The sequence below is a fragment of the Pholcus phalangioides genome, unplaced genomic scaffold (genome assembly GCF_987345545.1).
Source record: "Pholcus phalangioides strain wild (caught in Gottingen) unplaced genomic scaffold, Ppha-v1.0 ptg000008l_1, whole genome shotgun sequence".
In the NCBI taxonomy this organism is placed as follows: Eukaryota; Metazoa; Arthropoda; class Arachnida; order Araneae; family Pholcidae; genus Pholcus; species Pholcus phalangioides.
The window spans coordinates 64,092,174-64,119,041 of NW_028301601.1; the positions used below are offsets into that span (position 1 = coordinate 64,092,174).

The 26,868-nt window shown below is 38.2% G+C and overlaps 1 protein-coding gene across 3 annotated transcripts in view; it reads left to right on the forward strand.

Annotated features, from left to right (window-relative positions):
* The window catches only part of LOC149084759 (cytochrome P450 2J4-like), an 89,437-nt gene that overhangs the window by 25,383 nt on the left and 37,186 nt on the right, over window positions 1–26,868 (forward strand). For all 3 annotated transcript variants that reach the window (XM_089235193.1, XM_089235192.1, XM_089235194.1), the window contains exons 3-7: window positions 3,653–3,759; window positions 3,837–4,138; window positions 5,477–5,607; window positions 18,275–18,530; window positions 23,551–23,732. In XM_089235193.1, coding sequence (XP_089091319.1) covers window positions 3,653–3,759; window positions 3,837–4,138; window positions 5,477–5,607; window positions 18,275–18,530; window positions 23,551–23,732 — 978 coding nt within the window. The remainder of the gene's footprint in view (window positions 1–3,652; window positions 3,760–3,836; window positions 4,139–5,476; window positions 5,608–18,274; window positions 18,531–23,550; window positions 23,733–26,868) is intronic.

Consider the following 26,868-nt stretch of genomic DNA (forward strand, 5'->3'; position numbering starts at 1 on the left):
TCTCGAAAACATATTGGATGAAATTACGACTGAATTGGTTTTTATGCCTCGTGCGCACAAACTTTATTGCTTGCGAGTAGCATTCCACCAAACCAAAGCATTCTTTCTCGAGCAGCATAAAAAGCTATTTAATTTCTGTGAAGTTTGTATGAAACGCAATTACTTTCTGAAGTCACATCATAGCCGAATTACTTCTTTGAAGATTACACCCATGGTCTCCACCTCCTGGGACAAGGCCCCTAGGCTGGGACCTTTGTGGGCTTCCAGTTCAGCTATTTCACAGGCTTGCTAAAGTGAATTTATAGCGAGAAAAAAAAATAATAATTATGAAAATCGTCCCGAGCATCAGGACTGGAGCCCTGTCAGTCACATGACTACACCCAAGTCCGAATTACTTTTACAAAAGTTACGTCAAATCTGTTTTTTTTTTTTTTTTTTTTTTGTCGGCGAACTACATTCAAGCTGAGCTGAAATAATTGTTTACGAACTTCATGAATACTGAATTACTTCTTTGAAAGCCAAATCAAAGCTGAATTACTTCTTCGAAAAATACACTCAAGAAGAGTTACTTGGTCTAAAGACAAAATCAGTCTATTTGGTTCTTCGAGAGCGACATCAAATCCGAATTACTTTTCCGAGAACCCCACTTAAGCTGAAATAAATATTTGCCAGAGCCTCAGTAAAACTGAATTGCAACTTTGAGAGCCACAAAAAAGCTGAATCACTCCTTCCAGAGTCAAATCAAAGTTGAATTACTTCTTCAAGAACTGCACTGAACTTGAGGTACATTTTCGAGAGTCTATATAAATACAAATACAAATACAAATACAACGCCACAACAGGCAAAATGCCCAACGAGGTGGCTGATAAAAAGATGCCCATAAAAATATGGATGTCATATGTTTCAAAAATACAGCAACCCCATTAAAAATGCAATTAACACAAATTATAAACAATATATACACGTGATAAAATATTATACAATGCCCATAAAGAATACTTATGGTTGTCTTATTCTAAGAATGGATAGCTTCTCGATTTACCCCAACATGTTTATCGTATTTCTTTTTAAACGTGTCAATTGTGTTACAATTTACTACCTCCGAGGGTAAGCTATTCCATTTATTAACAACCCTATTAGAGAAAAATTCCCTGCGACACCATAACCTTGCATTGTCCCTCACCAATCGATACTGGTGTCCCCTTGTAAAAGCAGTTGATTGGCGGTGTACTAAAAGTTCATGGTCCATCCTATCCATCCCATTGAAAATTTTGAACACTTCGATCATATCTCCTCGACACCTGCGTTCATCCAATGTAAACATATTCAAAAAATGAAGTCTCTCTTCATAACTCAAGCCCCGTGTGCCAATAAGGACACGCGTAGCTCTTCTCTGCACCCCTTCAACCAAATCTATGTCCCTCTGTAGGTATGGTCTCCAAAACCTTACAGCATTCTCCAGTCCAGGACGAACTAAGCCTCGAAAAAGCGGAAGAATGACTTTAGGAGAACGCGAAGAGACCTTTTTGAAAATGAGACCAAGCATTCTATTCGCTTTTTTGACAACCGCTGAACAATGTTCAGAAAACTTAAGTCGCTCGTCAATGAGAATTCCCAAATCGGTGACTCTAGTTGCATCCGGGATAGTGACACCATTCAACTCGTAAGATAACCATGGGTTGTTCGAACCAAAATGAGCGACCATGCACTTATCTACGCTAAACGTCATGCCCCATTCATTTGCCCATGCTGCAATCTTGTTTAAGTTGGTCTGGAGCAACTCCTTATCGCTTTCATTTCCGATTACCCCCATTAGCTTCACATCATCTGCGAATTTGCTAGTAATTCCATCGATACCCTGATCGAGTTTGTCGATAAAAAGTGAAAAAAGTATGGGGCCAAGGACACTTCCCTGAGGAACCCCACTTGTGACGTCTGTCCAACCAGAGAATTCCCCGTTCACCATAACTCGTTGTGACCTATCTCTTAACCACGATTCTATCCAATTCAGCATGTTGCCCCCTATTCCAATCTCGTGTAAACGCTTCAAGAGTTTGCCATGTTGGACCCGATCGAATGCCTTCTGGAAATCAAGGTAAACAACGTCGACATTTTTGCTCTTACCCAAAGCCTTAGTTATGTGATCATAGAAGCAAAGGAGGTTAGTTACACATGACTTCCCCTTCCTGAACCCATGTTGATTATCCGACAATACATTATTCTCGTCTATCCACTTCACAAACTGCCTTTTGATGATAATTTCAAAATTTTCGAGAGGGAGCTCGTCAAACTCACTGGACGATAATTAGACACCACTTCTCTACTACCCTTCTTAAATATCGGAACAACGTTAGCCAGTTTCCAATCTCTCGGGACGACACCCTCAGCAACACTACTCCTGAATATCTGTGCGACTGGCCCCAACAATTCATTAGCACCTTCCCTGAGAACCCTGGGATAGATATCATCTGGTCCTGGTGCTTTGCTTGCACATACATTTCTTAGAAGATTTAGGACCTCCACGTCTTCTACTTGAATATCGTTGAGGGTTTTATTACCCCATGCAACACCCGTATATCGAATATCATTATCTCCATTAAAAACAGACGCGAAAAAGTCATTGAAAGCACTACACATGCCTACATTGCTCTCTACCTTAGAGCCTCCTATCGAGAGGGGGCCAACTGTCCCCTTACATCCATTATTGACGTATCGAAAAAATGATTTTGGGTCAGAGCCAATGTTATCTGCCAACCTAGATTCAACTTCCTTTTTACTATCCCTTATCGCTTTATTCAACAGTCTTCTTTTATCAGTAAACAATGATAGGTCACCACGTCCACTTTTATAAAGTCTAATTAGGTTTTTTTTCGAGAGCCAATTTAAACGATGAATTACTTCTTCGAGTTCGAGAGCATCATTAAAACTTATTGCTTCGTTAGGGATCCACACTTGAGCTCAATTATTATTCTGAGCACCACATCAAGTCCAAATCATTTTTTCGAGAGCCATATCGAATCAAAATTACTCTTTCGAGAGCAGCATCAAATCTTAATTAGTGGTTCGAGAACCACATTCAAGCTGAAATAATTGTTTGCGAGCTTCATTAAAACTGAAATAATTGTTTGCGAGCTTCATTAAAATTGAACTACATTTTTGAGAGCCACATCAGAGCTGAGTTACTTCTTCGAGAGCAAAATCAGAGCTGAATTGATTCTTCGAAATTCACACGTAAGCTGTAATATTTCTTGGAGAGTAATATAAAATTCTATATTTCATTGGTGAGACAATTATCCGAATAATGAGCGAAAAGAACTCGTAAATTTGGCTAATCTTTCCACCCATTCGGCTATATAAAATTATTTATTTCACTACCCAAATCGGTGCAAGTAATGCGAAGTATGAACTGTGCATATGACTGGTCAAAGTGGTGGTTCAAGTGGATCAGGAGTGAAATTCCGGTTGGTCAGACGAACCATCTGTCAACATGATCATCAATAAGGGTCAAAATACAGTAGCTTGTAATCCAAAGGGCATGAAAGGTTGGTTGGCGTTTTGGGCTAGGAGGGATGTGCCTGATTCGAATCTATTATGTCAATCTCATTATTGTTATTAGATATATAATGTAGTACTTTATTTTATCACCATCAGGCATGTCTGTATGCAATGGATTAAGATGGAAAGAGCAAAGACAACTCTCGTTTCAACTTCTGCGGCAGCTTGGCCTGGGAAAGTCCCGGATGGAACAAATAATCAAGGTGAGGTTCGTTCGATGGTCTCCTTGATCGTCTCTGACGGCGATTCAATGTGACGTATTCTTTATTTTTCCATCCAGAACGAAATAAAGGAGATGCTGAAGACCCTGGATTCGTTTGAAGGGCATCCACTGAACGTGAGTGACATCCTCTTGTCCAGCGTCTCGAACAACATCTACACCCTACTGAGCGGGCAGCGACTGGAGAGGAGTGACGAGAGGAGACTTTTTCTCGACCATGTCCTTAGGACGATGACCATGTACTTCAAGCCAACCGTCATACATGCTTACTTCCCCTGGTTGAAAACGTGGATGATCAAACTGAGGCTTCTCGGGTACGATCGGGTCGATGATATTCTCACAAAGTTCGGAGAATTTCTAACGTGAGGCTCTCTTTTCTTTCACTAATTGCACGATATCGTATTTATGTCATATAATGGTTGTACGAAGCTTCTCTCTTGGGTCAATTGAGCCAATGTGAGTTCTTTATCTAGCCCTGCAAACAACTTGAAAAAAGCACATACATTCGAACTGATTTATTCAGTATTGTCAATATACATTTAGATTGCTAAGAATTATTCAGCTTTTATATGGCCTGTTAAAATTATCTAAGTAGAAATATGGCACCTTAAAATGTTACCGTTACACGGGGCTGCTTTGCACCGTTTTTGAGTGTTTGTGATGAAAAATTCCCGATAGGCATATCAAATATGTAAAATAGTTTTTTATAATGATTTGATACATTTTAAGACCATGTGAGAACAGATCCATGGGCATAGAAAACCATCACAATTTTTTTTAATTGTTTACAAGTACCCATTGAAGCAGGTTATTTTGCACCGCCTAATATAATTATTATTTATAAGCAAGACAATATTTTTCGGAGCATTATCGAAACTCACTTAAAGTTTATTCTGTTTCCACATAGTAAGTACTCTCTAAAAATCGCAGGAAAAGGGTATTTTTGGTCTCGAACGGAAAAAAATAATCAAAATTCACAAAAGTGCAATTCATCTCATTTTAGCATGTAAAAAAAGCAACTAATACTGGAATTTGATGTTATTTTATCAACAAACAAGAGATACAAATTCAGTTATTAATAACAATTTCGCGAGCTGAATTAAGCCTAAAAAAAGAAATAAAAATACTACTTTAGGGTTGCTCCACACGACTTTATAGGTGATGTGAAGTAGCCCCGGTTTTGCTCAAAACATAAGCATCAAATTATTATCGATCATACAATGATAAATAATCAGTTAATTATGACTGTATAGGTATGATTAAAGCGACAATTAGTTTCTACATGTAAATTAGCCGAATTTACTTTCAAGTGAATCTTTTTTTACAGCAAAATGTAACTTCTTCTTGACAATAATTCCGGGTGAAATCAAGAAGCACAGATATGTTCACCAAACGATATTCAAAATGGTGAATGCATCACTAACTCAAATATATGTTGACCGATAAGTTCTTCTGTCAGGCAAAATCAAAACTGTTTCAAAATTTTCATTAGAATAGCCGCTATGCAACGTTGAATCTTATCTTTCTTTCAGGATTGGTGCAAAGTAACCCCTGTAGGTGCAGAGTAGCCCCAGATTACTGAACTATAAATGATATTGAACTATATTGTCTGCAGCCCAAAAAAATTTGTGCAACTTAGTGTAAAATGAGCACAGTTTTGAAATGGTTTTATTTCTGTTTCTCAATTTCATTATTCTTAGGGATCAAATCAGTAATTGTTGCGACGAATTAAGCAGGATTCAACAGACGGAGCTGCCGCGAAGTTATGTCCAGGGTTATCTGCTCATGTCCAGAAAAGACGGAAGTAAGATGACTGAAGAACCTTTCAATGGTGACTTGAAGCACTTAATTTTCTCAGTATACCTGAAAAAGAACGTCAGTTGAAATAGTACCACCGATTTGTATATATATATAAACATGTGTCTTCCTTCTCGTTATATTTCTTTCATATATGTATATTATATCGTTAAGTTTTGATTGTGTTTTATCTTGCCACTACAAGCATAGGACCACTGGTGACATAGGACGCATCTGATTTTGGACATTAAAGTGAATTTACCTCATCGTTTACATTTTGTTTTCGGCCTTGTGCTTTTCGTTCCTACGCTCTTCAAAAAGATGAATATTTTTTCATCTCCCAGTCTATTGGATATATTTTTTCTTTCAAGCCTACTCGTTTCTACTCAATATAGAGACGTTCCTGGAAATTTAAGGTGAGGAATAAACTTTCCGCTCTCCATTTGCCGCTTGTTTATTTTGACGGTCTCCATACTTGCATTTGTCTTGGCTCAACCTATTGCATCAGCTGAAGTTTCACGTGTTGCCTTTCAAGTCAAGTTCCTCCGTTCTGGGAAGCAAATCCAAAGATTTGGTTTCCTCAAATTAAGTCGAAATTCAAAACGGCAGGCATAATCGCCGATGAAACTAAATTTCACGCCTTTGTAGGAGCTCTTGATTGCAAAGTTTTGAACTATGTTTCTAATATCGTTCGCAATCCTCCTCAACAGCACATGTACGAGACTCTCAAAACTCGCGTGCTCGAGCAGTTCTAACAATCAGAATCTTCCAAATTGCGGATGTTACTTCAAGAACTTCAAGTAGGCGACAAACACCCGTTCCAGCTTTTACACGAAATGCAAACGTTAGCCGAGGGTAAAATGGAAAGTGACATTTTGAAAAATCTCTGGATGCAGAGATTACCTTTGCACTCCCAACAAATATTACAAGCTTCTAGTGAACCCATAATTGGGTTAGCGAAAATAGCTGACAAAATCTGTGAGGTTTCTCATGTGCCATCTAATACTTCAGCTGTGTCTCGCCCTTCAGAGTTTGGTGATTTGAAAAACGAAATTGCTTCGCTACGGCAATGATTTTGAAAGGCTTTCGCGATCTCCTAGACCATCTCGCGATTACCGCAAGCGATCTCAATCTTGTAACCGAAATAAATCCGGCGATGCTTTGAAAAACGGAAGGCTTTGCTGGTATCATGAGCAGTTTGGAGAAAAAGCTCATAAATGTATTCCTCCATGTCAGTTTCAGGAAAACTAGTGGGCTCATCTATTTCGGCGACAGTTGACGAAAGCCTTCTCCACAGTCACCTATTTGTCATCTACGGTAATACGGGTTTCCGATTTCTAATTGACACTGGCGCATTAATCAGTTGTTTTCCGAAACGCCCGACTAATTTTTGACAAAACCTCACGAATTCTCACTATATGCTGCAAATGGATCCGAAAAATCCAAACATTTGGCAACAAAAATCTAGTTCTGAATCTTGGACTAAGGAGGGATTTTCCTTCCTTTTTCGCTGTAGCAGATGTGTTACATCCCATTATTGGAGCCGCCTTTTTGGAAAGATTTGGTTTGCTTATAGATGTTAAAAATTCTCGTTTGATCGATAACGAAACATCGCTATCAGTGAATGGTTTAGTATCCCAACACGGCTTTTTGCCAGTCTCTGGTGGTTCTTCATACCACCGCCTATTAGCCAAATTTCCTCAGCTTACCAGCTCCAGTTTTAAATGGAATTCCAAAGAAACACTGTCATGCAGTTCATCGAAACTACGAGACCACCAGTTTTCGCAAAAGCTAGAAGATTGTCTTCTGAAAAACTTGTAGCTGTTAAAAAACCATTCAATGAACTTTTGCAACAAAGGATAATTCGGCCCTCAAAAAGCCCTTGCTCGGGTCCCACCCATCTTGTACCCAAAAAAGCAACGAATGGGGAATTTGTGGGGACTTCCGTGCAATAAGCATTCCGGATAGATATCCGCTTCTAAATATACAGGACTTTTCCATCAACTTGAGTGGTAAAAAGATTTTTTTAAAAATCGATTTAATAAAGTCATATCACCAAATACCGATCAATCCCAAAGACATTCCCAAAACCACCATAATTACGCCATTGGGCTATACGAATATGTTTATATGTGCTTCGGCCTGAAAAATACAGCTCAAACGTTTCAGCGTTTTATTGACGAAGCACTTCGTGACTTAGATTGTTGTTACGCATATGTCGATGATTTATTTGTTAATCGCTTCCATTGACGAAAAATCTCATGAAGCTGACTTAAAACGTGTTTTTCAAAGACTAAATGACTATGGTATCGTGATCAATCCATCTAAATGTGTATTCGGTGAACGTCAAATTAATTTTCTGGGTTTTCTTGTTTCTCCCGATGTTATTTCACCTTTACCAGAGCGAGTACAAACATTGCTCGATTATCCATTGCCACCGACAGTGACTTAATTGAAGTGTTTTTTGGCAATTGTAAATTTCTATCACAGATTCCTTAAAGATGCCGCCTGGGTGCAAGTTCCTTTGCATGAATTAGCGAAAAGCAAGATCAAAAAGATAAAACTGAAAGAGTTTGGTCAGGGGGGGGGGCGGGAGGAAATCCGCTTTTTTTGTCAAATAAGGAATCAATTGCCAACGCCACCCTCCTAACCCATCCTGTTCCAAACGCAAAATTGTTTTTGATTGTCGATACTTCCGACACTTCATTGGGTGCAGTCCTTCAACAGCAAATAGGAAACAAAACTCAACCATTGTCATTTTTTTCACGCAAGCTTAGTTTCACTGAAAAATGTACAGTACATATCACCGAGAGCTCTTAGCAATAAATTCCGCTGTTAAGCATTTCAAGCACATTTTGGAGGAACGCAACTTCGTAATTTTCAGTGATCATCGTCCTCTCACGTATGCTTACAAGCTTACAAACAACGTAATGATAAATGTTCTCCCCGTAAACTTGGAAATCTCAAATATATCAGTCAGTTTTCGACAGATTTGCGATATTTGCTTGGGGATAGTAACGTCATTGCTGATGCTTTCTCAAGAATTTGTGAAATCCACACCCCTTGTGCAATCGATTATGCAGAATTGGCCCGGACGCAGGCGGATGATGACGAATTGCATACCTTGCTTCAAAGTGAAACTGGGCTTCAACTAAAACGCCTCGATATCTCCGGTGTTAATATCTACTCGATGTGTCTACTGATGATATACGCCCGTATGTTCCCGTTTCAATGCGACGTCTAGCGTCTGACTCTGTGAATAATCCGTCCCATCCTGGGATTAAAGCTACTCTAGGTATGGTACGTAAACGATTCATTTGGAAATCGATTGCGAAAGACTGCAAAGATTGGTGTCGTACTTGCATCGTTTGCCAGAAGTCGAAGGTTATAAAACATACCAAGTCTTCTTTAGGCTCTCTCCAGGTTCCTGATTCTCGCTTTGCACACGTTCATCTGGACATTGTAGGACCCATGCCTCACTCTAAAGGATACACTCTTAACATGCGTGGATCGGTACACGCGATGGCCCGAAGCGGTACCAATGTCTAACCAAACCGCTGAAACTACAGCGGAGACATTTTTTTTCTATTTGGGTATGTCGGTTTGGCGTTCCCGAAAAGGTGACCACAGATCAAGGTCGTCGGTAGTGAGAGCGATCTATTTCGCTCTCTTCCACGACTGTGCGGCATCGAAAAATCCAGCACCACTGCCTACAATCCAAAGTGCAACGGCCAGGTCGAAAGATTCCACCGCGAAAGCCTCTCTGATGTGTGTCCTCAAAGATAACGAGCACTGGACAGAGGTTCTACCTACAGTTCTGTTGGGGTTACGTTCCAGCATCAAAGAAGACCTCTAAGTATCAACCGCTGAGTTAGTATACGGCACAGCCCTACGCCTTCCTAGGGAACTCTTCCGGCACTCGGATAAGAGAGACGTCCTACCTCGATATGACTTCTTTCAGAGACTGAGAGATTTCTCCCGTGTGAGACCAGTACCACCCACGCAATTCATCCAAGCCCTTCGTCTAGAGAGACAGACTTGCTAACTTCTCCATCAGTATTCGTCCGACAAGACTATGTACGCAAACCTCTACAACAACCATACACCGGACCATTTGAAGTTATTTCAAGAACTGAGATAAGTATTTTATGTTGAACATTAATGGCAATCATAAAAATGTATCCATAGATTGCCTTAAGCCATGTTTTATGTTAAATAATAATTTATGTGACGCTTTCAAGAATCGGTATATTTCCAGGTCTGGACGAAAAGTAAGATTTTCTATCACCTCTTCAAAATTGTATGATTCATAATTATGTAGGTATAGTATATATATATATTGCAATTTTTTTTTTATTTGTATGATTATTATTAAATTTTTTTTTCCTTAAATGTTTCGTCTTCGACTGGAGGGGGAATATTGTAGTGCGTTCTTATCCGTATAGGTGGCGCACCCTCCTCACGCTCCTGGTGAAATCCTCCAAATAATTTTACATACGAACAATACTAAAACTTGGAATTCCTTTATAACGAAGTGATTTCTCTTGGAGCTCGTTATAACGGGATTCGACTGTATAAATGAGTGTGTCACGAGAGTATCACAGAATGCATGATGGGTGGCTCTTTTCTAATAACACCAACTATTTATCTAACAGAATGCGTAATGCACACATGCTTCTAAAATTTACATGCCTTCTATATAGCTAGCACAGCACCTCCTAGAGATAGAAGGCCACTGCACTGTTTTTCCTAAACGTCATTCAGACTACCTAGTAAGCTTGCCACATTTTGAAACACAGCATCCTATTTCGTTTCTTCTTATTTTGGCGTAGAATCTTCCTGATTGGCTTACAAATACCGCATAGTAATTGGATGTGGGGCATAGAAATCGCCAATTCTGAGCATTTCTTTTCCTCACAACGATGATGAGGGAATTTTTTCCCTGAATATTCTGAGGAAAAATAAACTACTTACTGACGTCTCAAGCAGACTGCGGAGGCCTTCTATATCTAAGAGGTACTGGCCAGCAGCACTATATAAAAACATGTTGCTAGAAATGAAGAGGTCATTAGAAGCCTATGGCATTGCCTAATCTGTTGGTAGTTAAAATAACGTATTGCTGTGTAGAATTCTTGCAACCAGGGACGCAATTGGTGGGGGGAGGAGCAAGCGGATCTGGTGCCCGGGTACTGGTGTCGAATTCACTCTTTGCCTTGGCTAACAAAGTATCTAGTTGCGGCCCTGCTTTTAACTGATCTGAAGCGAATGCTACGAAACGTTTTTTTTCACCTCAGGCAGAAGACGAACAAAAAACTTGTTGAGTATTCAATGACTGATTCACGTCAGTTTTTATTTAACAGAGATGACGATATTCCGCTTGAATCATGGGGAGGATAAATGAACCTAACTATGTAGAAGGAAAAGAAGTTATTCAACTTCTAAAAACATTTCTAACAAACAAAGCATTAGAACGGAATGATATTTATTCCAGGGTCCTTGGGGAATATTCTAAGGCGATAATACTACTTATCTTGCATGCCCTTCATAATCATTCCCCTGATAATTTCTAACGAATAGGTACGTGCCAAAATGTGTGTGTAGGGGTGTGTGCGTATATGTGGTCCAAACCTATTTGCTTGTTTCGTGTAATACTGGTGCTGCAAGTTGGCAAAATCATGGCAAATGCCTAAATCTCAACAGTGCAACTTATCATCCGGTCAGTTTAACGAGCTCAATCCTGGAGACGCTGCAAAGTATTAGCCATAGACGACTGGTGAATAGAGCGAAGGATAATAATGCAGTACCAGATAGTCAAGATTAGTTTGGGAAGAGTAAGTTGTGTGCAATCAACCTCTTGCTTCTATAATCATGAAGCTAGGACTTCAGATTGAGAAAATTGTAGAGACGTGGTCTATCTTAATTTCTGAAAAACATCCGATTAGGTGCAGCCTGGCAAACTCTTGAATCATTTACGTGGAATCGGGATAGAAGTGGGGGGGGGGGAGGGCCTTGTTGAATTGGATAGATTTGCGGGTGTGGGATTGATCAGAGGATAATCTTTGGATTGCACGGTATCAACAAGTAGAGTACTTGTAACTAATAAGAGTTACTGTAGAGTACTAAATAGTATTACAGGTCCTATACATCTTTTTTCTTTCTTTTCACTTGATCAAGGAATCGATTGGCATCTCAATAAATTCATAGATGACAAAAAATTCAATGTTTTAGTCCGGACCCCTAGTGGTAGGAAGTTGCTCGAGATCAAATTGAATGCTATCGTAGTATTTGTAGAAAAATGGAGCATGATTTTTAGCGTTGACAAGCGCATTGCTAGCAATGCTGGTTCTCAAAACCCAAGTTTACTTACCAGTTCGATTGTAAAACTTCTGTGGATGAAGCTAAACTCATTGATTTAAGAATTCTCATTGATGAACGACCGCATCTTTCATTGATGAGAGACCGAAGTTTCTATTTTCTTGTCTTGAGGCTTGTTCTGCGTACGTCAAACCACACACACACGCACACAAAGTTAACGATTGGTTTCATACTTAAAAAAATAATTTCATGTCTCCGTCTCTTACGTGCAGTTGTGTATACAATATTTACAGAAGTATGCAGCCTAAGTATAAGGGGTGCAGAGAAGAGCTTCTAGGCGAATATTCTTTAACTTCTTCAAACTCAATTTAATTCAATTAAACTAAAAATGTGATTGGAAAGAATTTTGATTAAATCCATAAAATGAAAATGTTTCCTTCATTGAAATTGTTTCCGAGTAATTATTACGACGCAATATCTACAAAAGCACGTAAAAATCTAAAAACTTATACGTGCCGATTGTCCTGAGCAAAGACAACGCAATAAAATAACGAAAATGACCATTAACAAGCTTCATTACCGAAAAATAATAACAATAATTCGATGAATAATTCATTTTCAATATAACAAAAACAATCAAAGAACCTTCTTCATACGAAACAGATTTCAGATAAAAAAAGAGGGGCACTTGCATTGTCATTATTTATCATCCCCCGATGATGATAACGATGGCTATGATGATGATGATGATGGTGATCATGGTCATTGAAGAGAACTAATAATGATAATAAGAGCTTTTTCGACGGCGGAATCGACTCCAAAAACAAAAGGAAGAGCGGAAGGAAGGAATCTGGGCCATTGTTGTTACTTATCCGAAGTGGGGCTCGAACCGATCACACACATTCTTGCAATAAAAATTCCGCCATTAAAGTCAGTAATTAGGTTGAGCTCTTTACAATGCATGCCAGTATAACTCTCTCTCTATCTCTTCGAGAACATTCTCGAAAGTACTCGGTAATTAAGGTGCACTCTTTGGAGGAATGAATCAAAGTCAAATAAACACGAGCATTTTTACGTGAGAAAGATCTTGAAACTGAAATTAAATTGCTCTTTTTTTTTCTTCGTTAAAGGCAGAATCGAGAACAGCGAGGAGAAAGAAATAACATTGGAAAAAGGAACATTTTGTTTTCAGATCGAAGTGGGACAGGATTTGAAAAGAAAATTGGTCCACAGTCGGTTGTCTTCAGAGTTCTTTTATTTGTGCAACTCTATATTGCTGTATAGAAAAATGAAAACCAACGATTATAACTCACAATATGAAAAAAAGACTCCAAACAGCCGTTTCGCAACTAATATAGCCCCTTCTTCAGTGGTAAAAAGTCTGTTTTAGCGCCGACTATTCGCTTGAACAAATCACTTTGTTGATATAAGGCTGACGCACGATGGTGGCAATGATGGCAGAGGAAGACTACAGTCTCGTGTCATCTGTCACGTTTTACGAGTTGAATGGTATCACTATCCCGGATGCAACTAGCGTCACCGATTTGAGAATTCTTATTGACGAGTGGCTTCGATTTTCTGAAAATTGTTCAGCGGTGGTCAAAAAATCAAATAGAATGCTTGGGGATTCATACTTAAAAAGGTCTCTTCGCGTTCTCCTAAAGTCATTCTTCCTCTTTTCCGAGGCTTAGTTTGTCCTGCAGTGGAGTATACTGTAAGGTTGAGGAGACCATACCTACGGAGGAACATAGGCTTGGTTGAGGGGCTGCAGAGAAGAGCTATGCGTGCTCTTGATGGCACACGGGCCTAAAGCTATGAAGGGAGACTTGATTTTTTGAATAATGTTTACACATGAGGGACGCAATTGTCGTGGGGATATGATCGATGTGTTTAAAATTTTCAATGGGATGAATAGGATGGACCACCTGAGTTATTAATACGTCATCAATCAACTGCTTCGACAAGGGGACACCAGCATCGTCAAGTAAGGGACAATTCCAGGTTGTTATGTCACAGGAAGTTTTCCCTAATAGGGTTGTTAATAAATGGAAGAGCTAACTTCCGGGGTCGTGAATTCTAACGCATTTGATACGTTTAAAAAGAAGTACGATAGACATGGTGGGATAAATCGAGAAGCTTCGATCCATATCCATACTTAGAATAAGACAACCATAATTTTTTTATGGGTAATGTTTTATATATTATTATTAGCTTTTATATGCTATTATTTTTTATGTTATAATAAGCTTTGATCATATCGATCATGGAATTCTTATTAGCAAAATTAGTAAAATTGGTTTTAACTCTGACTTATATAGTGAATTGGTTCATTTCCTACTTACCCAATAGAGTGTTGTATGTATCCTATAAATCCAATTTAAGCCAAGGTTTTGTCGCTAGTTCTGGTGTACCTCGGGGATCTGTCTTAGTCCCGTTGTTATTTATTATTTTTATCAATGATCTATCCTCACTTTTTAAAAATTGTCTACTCTTTGCTGATGATTGAAGATTTTTAAAAGTATTGATTGTATTGATGTATGTTATTGCCTACAAAATGAGTTGTCTTTTATTCACGAATGGTGTTTACTTCATAGACTTAATCTCAATATTGATAAATGTTTTGTTCTTTGATTCACTCACAAAAAAGAATCCAATCTTTTTTACGTATAGCATTAATAATAGCCAATTGCTTAGAAGAACCTCTGCGACCGATTTAGGCGTTATTTATAGTACCAATTTTAACTTTGCTGATCATATTAGAAATCTTTGTTCTGTGTCATATAAAAAACTTGGCTTGCTTAAAAGAATGTCGAGAGATTTCAATGGTAGTAATACTTTAATATACCTTTTTAATACGCTTACAAAATCTAAATTGGAATATGCTTCGATTATCCAGAACCCATTTCACGCTTGCCATATTATGAGTCTTGAAAATATTCAAAACAATTTTCTAAGAATTGTTTCAAAAGCATGGTCCTTATAACAATATTTTATCTGCCAACTCATCTACGAAACAGTTTCAATGTTATTAGTTTACAAAAACGTAGAGAGAACTTGCCCGTTATTTTTTTCAAGAAACTGCTGACTAACCAGATTGCATACCCATTTTTAACGAAATCTGTACCAATATTAAGTGCCACAATACAAGATCTAATTGCTTGCCGTCAAATCATTCAGTACCAATATTGGTAGTTACTGTGCTGTAAACAGATTTGGGCGCGGTACCCAGGTCGATAAGATACTCGCCTAAAATACCAAAGGATGTTTAGAAGTGTCGCGAGTTCGATACCCGGTACGTCCTTGTCAGAAAACTTTCGTGACAAAGGGGTACAAGAAAAACGGGGACTTGACCGCAGCAAAACATTGCTACCGCAGGGAATCCCCCATCAAGGGGTTAGCGCACCAACCTCTCGATGAGTATCAAAAACAAGCCTGCCATTCGGAATCGGCAATAAATTGTAGGTCCCGGTCTAAAAAAAAGTTAGCCCTCGTGTACAGAAAATGACCGTGGTGCGACAAAAATGATCAAATGTAAACAGAATTTTCGAATTTTATAATGACTTTCCTCAACATCTGGGTATTTTTCATTCGTTTGTTACCGACTTAGGAAGATTTTTGCTGCGTTTGCGTTGTATATATGTTTGTTTAGAATTTTTGTATTTTGCGTAATTTTTGTTACTTTTTATTTGTTTTTGTGTGCTTTATCATGTCGTCGTTTTTTTATTCTGTGCTAATTTTTATTTTTACTGCAAGCTGTAATTGGGTTTTAAACCTGTAGCTTTGTATTTTAAATAAATAAATTATTATTATTTTTTAGGTAATGTATGCTTTTATATTGGGTTGCTGTATTTTGGTTATTTACAAATACAAATACAACGCCACAACAGGCAAAATGCCCAACGAGGTGGCTGAGAAAAAGATGCCCATAAAAATATGGATGTCATATATTTCAAAAATAAAGCAACCCAATAAAAAATGCAATTAACAACCACCTCGACGGGCAATTTGCCTGTTGTGGCCTTTGTACTTGACTTAATGCGCATGCGCAGAATTGAAAAGGCAATTTCTTCAAATGACATGGCGGCGAATGCTATGTTGATAGAGTATTTTCTTCCGATTTGAAGTCAAGAATTGACCGCTTAAAAGAGCGGTAAACGATTTCGCTTTTGTTTTGTCATGACACGCGCATTAGCACAAATAATCCATACTTAGAATAAGACAGACATAAATATTTTTTATGGGCATCATATAATATTTTATCATGTGCATATAGTTTTTAGTTTTTATAATTTCATTTTTAGAGGAACAAAACAACCCTCTTACGCCGTGCACCTGGCGATTGGTATATATAAATGCACAAATTGAAAAAAGGCTTGCAATTCTTTTATTCTTTTTTATAATTTTCGAATAGAGAGGAAAAATAAAAATAGCCGGAAAAAATATACCCCGCTCATAACTATCATTATGAGCTGGGTTCGAACCATCAACCTTCGGATTGACATTCCTGCGTTCTGCCCATCTTTGAGAACAAGTAAATCTAAATTTGGTTATGTGATAGCATTAAGAATGAACCGCATTCAACTTGTGCAACGGCTTTTAAAAGGAAATACGATGAAAAATATATTATATAAATTTAAAATCATCACACTCAGACATAAAACAAACGAAGATGGAAGCATGGGCGGAAATATGGGTGGCCCTCTTCCCCAGCGTTAAAGATGGAGCCTACTGATCTAATGTATATGCACATACATATGAATTTACGTCATCGTCATCATGCACCCCCCCCCCCCATAGACTTTCACGTCTATCTCCGCCTATGGATGGAAGAGAGAGAAAAAAATAAACTTAAAAAAGGACCGAACCATCGACCTTCGTAATGCGAGTTTTATGTTCTGTCCACTGCACCAACCACAGACATGGGATCCAGTCATAATTTCATCAATTTTTAAACACCTGCTGGTCTCCAGCGAAAATGTTAGCGTCAATCAACAGATGCCAACAGACGCTTCTCAGAGGTACTGACTTGATAGAGATGATGATAATGATACGATTACGATTGTTAGACGGGGTTTATCGATGATGAAATGGAAGGGAGGGGTAATTTTAAGGATTTTGGGCCTAAACATTGGAGAAATATGGATTGCTGGAGAAATCGTAAACCAAAACAGATGAATTTTTATGAATGTAAAGCGCTTCAAAGAAATCTAAGTCGAGAAGTGAAGAGCATTTTCCAGCAATTGTTGAGCTATGGAAGAACGTTTGAGCATCTGATTTTTTCGTAGAACTTATGCTCCGAGAGGAGAAATTTCAGAGAACGTTTGGTAGGCCGATATATGAGAGATAAATGCCACAATTAATAAAATTAGCAACAGGATCCTTAGAACTCCCCACAAAGATTCCACAGATCACCATTTGAAACTACTGGTATATGAAATGATATTACATGAATAACATATTGGAAAGTGTACCTGTATTTGTTGATGCCTTGTGCGATTACCTACATAATGACAATAACAATTACGGACTGATTAACTGTGGACGACGTTATAATTACAATTTTTATTCCAGATTCCTTATTGTATATCAGGGTACCTAGGTAACAGGCATTTTGCTGGTTAACTGTTGATCGCAGAGGCTTACTTTCAATAAAAATAAGTAACCAAACAAGGCAGAACGTTCAGATATGCCATTCATGTTGCAAGGGGTTTATAGTTATTAAAATAAAAAAATTAACTTTTTATGCAGTCCCCATGTGCCCAAAAACTCATAAAGTTGTTGCCCTGACTCTCCTGATGCCAACAAAATAAAACAAAATTCCACGTTTCTAAGTGAAAGTTTTTCATTGAGATATTCGAATTCGAAAAACGGAGGAAAATTGGGGAAAAACAGCATTAAAAATGCAGGAATACCGTTTTAAACGCTTTAAATGTTGTTTTTCCCAATTTTGTCTATTTTTCGAATTTGAATATCGCAGTGAATGTTGCACTTAAAAACGTGTATTTTTTTTTGTTGTCATCAGGAGAGTAAGGGGCACCAACTTTCTAATTGGGTTTTGGGGAACACGGGGAGTGCATTAAAAGTTGATTTTTTATTTAAAAAACTATACAACCCCTTGAAATATTAATGACATATCTTAGTGCTACACGTTATTTTTAAATTTTGTCTAATTGAAAGTATGACTCTAGGATCAATGGTTCACCGGTAAAATTTCCTATCCTTGTTACCTATGAAATATCGTTGTTTGCTATTTTGACATAAATTCATAAATTTCCGAATACACCCATCCTTCGGGAATGCTTCGATATCTCTCTGAGATGAGAAGCGGGGTGCGTCCGGTACTTTGATGTTTAATGTTGATGTCTTAGCTATTTTTCCGTTTGCAGTTCGAATGTTGAGAGGCAACTACCTGTCGCTTCTCGGAGGGGGCAGTACACCTTCGAGGGCGACGCTGGAGTGGGCACTGGCGTGCATGTTGCATCACCCTCTCATCCAGTCATCGGTACAGCGGGAAGTTGACGAGGTGATCGGACGAGACAACGACCCTTCGTGGGACGATCACCTACGCATGCCGTATACTATGGCTGTCGTTATGGAAGTGATGAGAAGCAACACGACGGTGCCTATAAGCATGCTCAGATGGTGAGTATTCGGTATAAAATTAGATACATGCTGGATCATTTGTACACCGTACACTCTAAATCAGTAGTTCTTAACTTTTTTTTCCATCCTGCATCCCCAGTGCAACACAACTCACCTTCCCACACACCCCTGGATAATGAGTTTTCTATTCTTTTTTTTTTCCTATATTCAACTAAATTATCTGTATTAATTAATTTTCACAATAGAAATGGATTACCTTTTGTGTTTGATAATACGATTAAATACTCGACGTTTGGGTTTACCCAAAATTCAAAACGAACACGGCTATACGCGTTTCAGAGCTATATGAAGTTCCTTCATCAGTAGCAGAAACAAAGAAGAAAAAGAAATATTGAAAAAACTCCTTATAGCGGGAGTTACTCGCTGTTGTAGACGTTACTCGATGCTGAACTGAATATCCTTAGAGCAATAGCAGTCGATCGTGGCTACCGTAGCTCTCTCATTGATAATCTACTCAGCAAACTGATTAAAAACACTTCAAAAACCGAGCATAAACCTGAACACAAAAACTTGATCAATTTGCCTTTCTTCCCAGAAACCAGCCAACGCATCGCTAAAATCCTTCGAAAATACAATTTTTCTGTGGTTTTCACCCCCGTCAATAAACTTCGTTTCTCTCAACTAAAAGATCCCATTGACATACTCAACAACTGGGGCATCTACAGCATTTCATGCCAATGCGGATTATCATATATAGGCCAAACTAAACGTGCCCCAAAATACCGTTTAAATGAGCATAGAAGATACGTAAGCAACCAAGACCTTAACCGCTCATCCATAGCCCAACACTGCTGGTCCTTTGACCATAAATTTGACTTCTCTTCTGCCAAAATCATCCAAAAATGTCCCTCACCGTCTGACTTGGATTTCTTCGAATCACTCCACATCAACAGAAACACAAACCAGTTGGTCAACGACCTATCTAGCACACCACCCTTCTCAAAAACCTGGCAGCAGTTTGTACAATAATTATTCTTCTCCATCAGCATCACTATCACGTTCTCGGTTGTGATTGGCTCCGCCATTTTTCTTCTTTTTTCAGTCCTCTTGCTCTTTTGTTGCCGGTTCATTTTGAATTTGACTCTTGTCTACAACAGCGAGTAACTCCCGCTATAAGGAGTTTTTTTTCAATATTTCTTTTTCTTCTTTGTTTCTGCTACTGATGAAGGAACTTCATATAGTTCTGAAACGCGTATAGCCGTGTTCGTTTTGGAATTTTGGGTACACCCAAACCTCGAGTATTTAATCGTATTAATTTTCACAAACTCTTTTACTTATTATTTAATTACTTTGTCGGCCACTATTAATATTTAGTTTTGGCTTCTTTTTTTACATAAATTTAAAAATTAAACTAAAAAAAGTTAGTTTCTTTAGCATTTTTCGAAATTTCGGAAAAAATTACCGTGAATTGTTCTTCTCTTATTGATTCCAGACGGTACAACAATGCACAGTGTGTCCTGTAAGTCCTTACTCGGCCTTTATGTTATCAAGCGTTTGTCGTGGAGAAATTGTTCCAATTTAAAAAATGCTCAAAATGTGTTCAAAAATACCCTGCACCACTTTAGAGAGTGCAAATACAGTGTGTCATAAACTGAAAAATTTAAGTTTTTATATGGACACCTGTTTAAAAAACCCAATTAAAAAGTTGTTGCCATGTCTCTTTTTAGGCAAAAAAAACATTTCGCGTTTCTATTTGAATTAAAAAATCGAAGAAAAGTTTGGAAAGAACAGTATAAACTGACGGACAATGCTCCTTTCTTTCATTTATGCTACTCTTTAACAATATTTCTCCAATTTTTGAATTCAAATGTCTCAGTGAATATTGCACTGACTTAGAAACGTAAAATGTTTTTGTTGGCCTCAGAAGTGACAAGGCAACAACTTTCATATTGGGTTTTTAAGGACAGGGCGTCCATATAAAAATTTATATATTTTTATTTTGTGACACACTGTATTTATTTTCCCTTAGAACCAGTACAGGGTGAGTTTTAACACATTTCAATAATGTTTTAAATTGAAATCATTCCTCTACGATGAACGATTGATGAGATAATGATCGAGTTAGGACTAACAGGTCACTTTGTATATATATGTTTGTTTGGCACTTGAATAAATTTTTTTACGTTTTTCATGAGTCACGCTCACGACAGTATGAAATCTATGCACAGCATGCTAAGAACACGAAGTAAGCACTATGAAAATAAACCGCGACATATTATGGGCATTAATTATGTTTTTTCTCAATCTCTCGAAATGGAAAAAAATGTACGAACGCCTAATCGAAAAGAAACTTTTACAACGCGAATTTCACGTCATACATTTCTTTCTACAAGCGAAAGTTGAAAGAAAATTTGTCAAAACTTCTGTATACCTCATACTTTTTTTAAGGATCGAAAAATGCAATTTTAATCATTTTTTAGTTTTGTAAAATAACATGAAAATAAACAATAAGAATTTTATTCATACGAATAGCGCAGTGGTTCCCAACCTTTTTCCTTTCCGCACCCCCCTTGGATAATGTGTTTTTTATGTTAGAAAATTCAGGTTTCTTTTCTGCAATTGATTACATTCATTGTCCGATAATTAATTTTTACGCATTTTTTAATTATTGTTTAATGTCTTTTCGGCTATGGCTAATATTTAACTTTGGCTTCTTTTTTTCAAGATTAATTCAAAAACGGAACTTAAAACCATAATTTTGGCATTTTTTTGAGATTCGGAAAAAAGGATTCGTTGAATAGATCTTCACTTATTGATTCCAGCCGCAACAATTATAAATTAATGTTTCTTTGACACTTAACTGAGTTTTTTGCCATCTATCTCCCAAGTCGTAAATCACGACAATATCAAATCTAAGCACAACAGGTACCAATGTAAACAAACCACGAAATAGTTTAGGTCAGCGGTTCTCAACCTTTTTCGACTCGCGGATCTCTTTTTGGCATATAATTTCTATGACGGAGCCCCGTGGACCTATTTTTTACTTATTCAGCAAAGAATTACTGATATATTTTTATTATTCTAAAGTAATTATTATTTTTTTTTTTTCAAATTGCTGTTTTTTTTTAATTTTCCTCGAGCGACCGCGGAGCGCACAAGGAGCCCCAAGGGCTCCTCGGAACACCGGTTGAGAACCGCTGCTTTAGGTCATCGAGCTTAATATATTACTGGAGAGAGCATGACGTCAGCGGTCTCCGCCTTGGCCACCACCTTCTAGAGCAAGAAGGTGCTTTAGAAGGTATTGCCTTGGCATTGCTGAGAACGGTGTCCCCCAACATCTTTCGTAGGAAGATCACGTGACTCGGTGAATACAAACACAATCCCCGGTTATTTTCTTATGGCAGGAATTTAAAACAATAAATGAAAGAAATAATTTAACAGCATCGATGAGATAATTCCAGAATTAATGAAAGAGATAATTTCAGCATTGACAAAAAGTGATAATTCCAAAATCAATGAAAGAGATCATTTCAGCATTGATAAAAAAGTGATAATTCCAAAATCAATGATAGAGATCATTTCAGCATTAATGAAAGAGATAATTTCAGCATTGACAAAAAGTGATAATTCCAAAATCAATGATAGAGATAATTTCAGCATTAATGAAAGAGATAATTTCAGCATTAATGAAAGAGATAATTTCAGCATTAATGAAAGAGATAATTTCAGCATTAATGAAAGAAATAATTTCAGCATTAATGAAAGAGATAATTTCAGCATTAATGAAAGAAATAATTTCAGCATTAATGAAAGAAATAATTTCAGCATTAATGAAAACAATCATTCCAGAATTGATGAAAACAATCATTCCAGAATTGATGAAAGCAATCATTCCAGAATTGACGAAAGCAATCATTCCAGAATTGACGAAAGCAATCATTCCAGAAGCAATGAAAGAAATAATAATTGATAAAGGAAATAATTCCGGAATTAATGAAGGAAAATTCCAGAATTAATGAAGGAAATAATTCCGGAATTAATGAAGGAAAATTCCAGAATTAATGAAGGAAAATTCCAGAATTAATGAAGGAAAATTCCAGAATTAATGAAGAAAAATTAATGAAGGACAATCCCCAGAATTAATGAAGAAAAATTAATGAAGGACAATCCCCAGAATTAATGAAAGAAAATTCAAGAATTGATGAAAGAAATTTTTCAGCATTAACAAAAGAAATTATTCCAGCATTAACAACAGAAATTATTCCAGCATTAATGAAAGAAATGATGATTTCTCTATCCTTTTTTTTTAATCTTTAAAACTCAATATTTAGAGACCGAACTGTACATTTCTGTGGGCAAACGAGCTTTGTTTTCACCGAGTCACGTGGTTTCCTTGCATTAGATATAGACGTCGTCGCGGCGGCTGGATGCTCCCTCCAGAAATATAAGCTCGATGGTTTAGGTAGAAATAGTCGTATTTTTCCTCACCAAAAAGTACGATCGCTAATCGAAAAGAAACCTTTATTTTCACAATAATACTACAAGTGCAATCTGATACAAAAAGACAAAAACAGAAACAAAGAAACACATATAAATGCATAGATTAGGAACATTAATACAACGCAAAATTCATATGACTCATTTCTGTGAGTAAGTGTGGCGTCAAAATATTGGTATGATTAATTTTTTTAGGAATTGAAAAATTCAATTTTTATCATTTTAATTTTCCTGAATAATCAGTCAACATGTAATTTTTTTTCCACCGCACAACTCCCAAAATGCTCTCCCGCACCCCTGGTTGGGAACTACTGGAATAGCGAAAGAAGATGAGACATCGTTGAGTGCGGACGGAATGAAAAAAGACTGGCTGATTTTTCTTTTTACCCGGAAGCCCGCGTTTTCGTTCACGGCTGCAGCGCCACAATTTCAATTTTGTCTTTTTTTTTCCTATCGCGCACCCCCAAAAACGCACCCCGGTTAAGGAACACGGCTCTAAATCAATTTTTTTGTATATCATTAACGCGAATAATGTTTTTTTTTTACATTTTTATTTCCGAAGCGTTTCGCAAGACAGCAGAATCGGAGATTACTTCATACCCAGAGGTACTATCATCATGACGAATCTGTGGGGAGTTCATCACCAACCGAACGATTGGCCCAATCCACACGAGTTCGAACCACGAAGGTTCCTGAAGGATGGACAGATCCATAAACCGCCAGCTTTCGTCCCGTTCTCGTATGGTGAGAGAGCATTCCTTTGCTGTAAATACAGTAAATCCTTACTACAACACACGATACTCTATATAACAATAAATCCCTCTACAACAATACTTGTTATAACAATAAGTCCCTCTACAACGATACTCGATATAACAATAAATACCTCTAAAACAATACTCGATATAATAATAAATCCCGATACAACGATATTTTTTCGAATCTGTTTGGAATTGCCTCTATAATCTAACGTTAATCTCCTCGCGATACAACGAGGGCCTTTACTACGTTAAATCCCTCTATGTATAACGATATTTTTTGAGAATATATCCAAACTACTACAATGATATTTTACATATTTTGTTCAAAATCGCATTCAATATATTCGTACTTTCCAAACTTTCTGTCGAGGGTGATTAATAAGATTGGTATTCATAGGCACTGGAACCTAGGGGTTAAGAGATCATTTGAACCCACCCAATAAATTTTGTAAGGTAGCTGAGGCCCCCTCCCTCCACCAATAATTTAAGAAGAAACAATTCAATGTACCCTCCCCTCGCCTGAGTACGCGCACGAGTCCCATATATACGGGACAACCAGCAACTTTCAGCCCCTCCAATGTTTTCTTCGTGTCGACGCCTCTGTTGGTATTATTTTGCTCTATTTACGCTCTGCACGTGTTAATGAAGTTGCCGTGAAGCTACTTTCTATGTAATACACAAAAGTGTTGTGAGGAGAAAGTACTTTACAAGATGAAACAACTATATAAGTTATACTGTATATACATGTACAGCGGCACTGCAAACAGGGCGTATGACATTTTACTGGTGAACCGTTGATCCTAGAGGCACACTTCCAGTTGGATAAAGTTTACAAATAACGTATAATACTCATATACATCATTCATGTTTCAAGGGGTTTGTATTGTTGTTGAAATAAAAATAAAAAAACTTTTGATACAGTCTCCGTGCGCCCTAAAACCCGATTAAAAAGTTGTTACCCTGTCTCTCCTGATGCCAACAAAAAAAATTTGCACGTTTCTAAGTGCTATATCCACTGAGATATTCGAGTTCGAAAAACGGAGAAAAATTTGGAAAAAAACAGCATTGAAAGCTTAAAAATGATTTGGAACGGGGAGCACATTGATGCTGCTTCTTCACTAAGACACCTCAAAACATCGCATTCATTTTGGAAAACATGTATATATATTTTTTTTCAATTCAGCTCTCGTCACTTTCATCACACCCGCAGTCAACTTCAGCGCCCTTCCCCAGAGGCTTACTTTCGTCCACTTTGAGTTTCGGATAGAGCGATCGAATGCCGTTGAAACACCGATAAAAAAAAATGTTTAATACTTATCTAATCGTGACGAAGGCTTTGGGTAAGGTCACAAATGTAGATGTTGTTTACCTTGGTTTCCAGAAGGCATTCGATCGGGTCCAACATAGAAAACTCTTGAAGCGTTTACAGGAGATTGGGATTGAGGGCAACTTGCTGAATTGGATACAAATACAAAACATATACAAATACAACGCCCCAACAGGCAAAATGCCCAACGAGGTGGCTGAGAAAAAGATGCCCATAAGAATATGGATGTCATATATTTCCATATTTATATGGGCATCTTTTTCTCAGCCACCTCGTTATGGCGAACGGTAAATTTTCTGGTTGGCCTGGCGTCACAAGTAGAGTTCGTCAAGGAAATGTCCTTGGCCCCCCCCCCCATATTTTTTTCACTTTTTATCGATAAACTCGATAAGGGTATCGATGGGATTACTAGCAAATTCGCAGATGACGTAAAGCTAATGGGGGTAGTCGGGAATCAAAGCGATAGGGAGTTGCTCCATATCAACTTAAGCAGGATTGGAGCATGGGCAAATGAATGGAGCATGCCGTTTAGCGTTGGCAAGTGCATGGTCGCTCATTTTAGTTCTGAACATTGTTCAGCGGTGGTCAAAAAATCGAATAGAATGCTCGGTTTCATTTTCAAAAAGGTTCTTCTCGTTCTTTTAAAGTCATTTTCCTCTTTTCGGATCCTTAGTTCGTCCTGGACTGGAGTATGGTGTAAGGTTTTGGAGAGACCATACCTATATATATATATACGGAGGGGCATAGACTTGGTTGAAGTGGTGCAGAGAAGAGCTACTGGCGTCCTTATTGGCACACGGGCTTGAGTTATGCAAACACCAAACATGGCCCCCGCTCTGTCCCTTGTGGGATATAAGCAGGTTACCTTGCGGCTGGGCCATGTTGGAAAAAAAAGACCACGAGCCGAACGCCGGCTGGCATTGCGCTACTGGTCCTCCAACCCACGCAAAGGACTACAAACACTAACACCAAACATGGCCCTCGCTTTCAAGCAGATTACCTAGCGGCTGGGCGATGCTGGAAAAAATCTCTTGATGTCCGGGCACGGCAGGCATACCCGGCCCGTGATCCACAGGACCAAACCCTGCCGGGGCCCCCATCGCCTCCGAATCACGGAAATCACCCCCCCCCCCTTCCCCACGCCCAAACTCCTCGGAAACCCACGCTGGCCGCCAATGAGCCTTTGGCGAATCGCCCGCAAGAGACCAACGAAAATACCCCGAGCCATCAGCCTTCATCACCGTACTCGGTCCCCGACCATCAGCCGATCTGCAACAGCAACTCCTCTCATCTTGTCCTCTGTTGGAAGGGTTTTTTCATAGGCCCAAATCTCTGAAAATAGAACATGAAAAGAAAAACAGGATAAGTGTACAGATTCAGGTGCAATCTTATATATAAATGTGAAAGTATGTATGTATGTATGTATGTATGTATGTTCTTTATACAAATCTACAGTTTTAGACCGATCGTAGCCAGATTTTGCATATATACCAAACAGGTCCGGGATTGAACCGTAGGCTATTGTACTTTAAAAGTTTGTCAGAGCTGGGCAAATAACCGAAATGGGCGAAAAACTGTCGGCAACACCCTTTTTCGGGCCTCAACAATCACTTTCGGAACGTTTACTTTGGTTACCGTGGTTTCCAACAATGCCTTTCAGACGTGCATATATGCCTTTACAATGGTTTGTCACACCTTTAATTCTGTTATTATAACAGTTTATTCCTTTATAACGGTTTGTCACTTTTCCAATCCTCCCAGTAATTGAAGAAAACCCAGGAAGAGCGCCGGG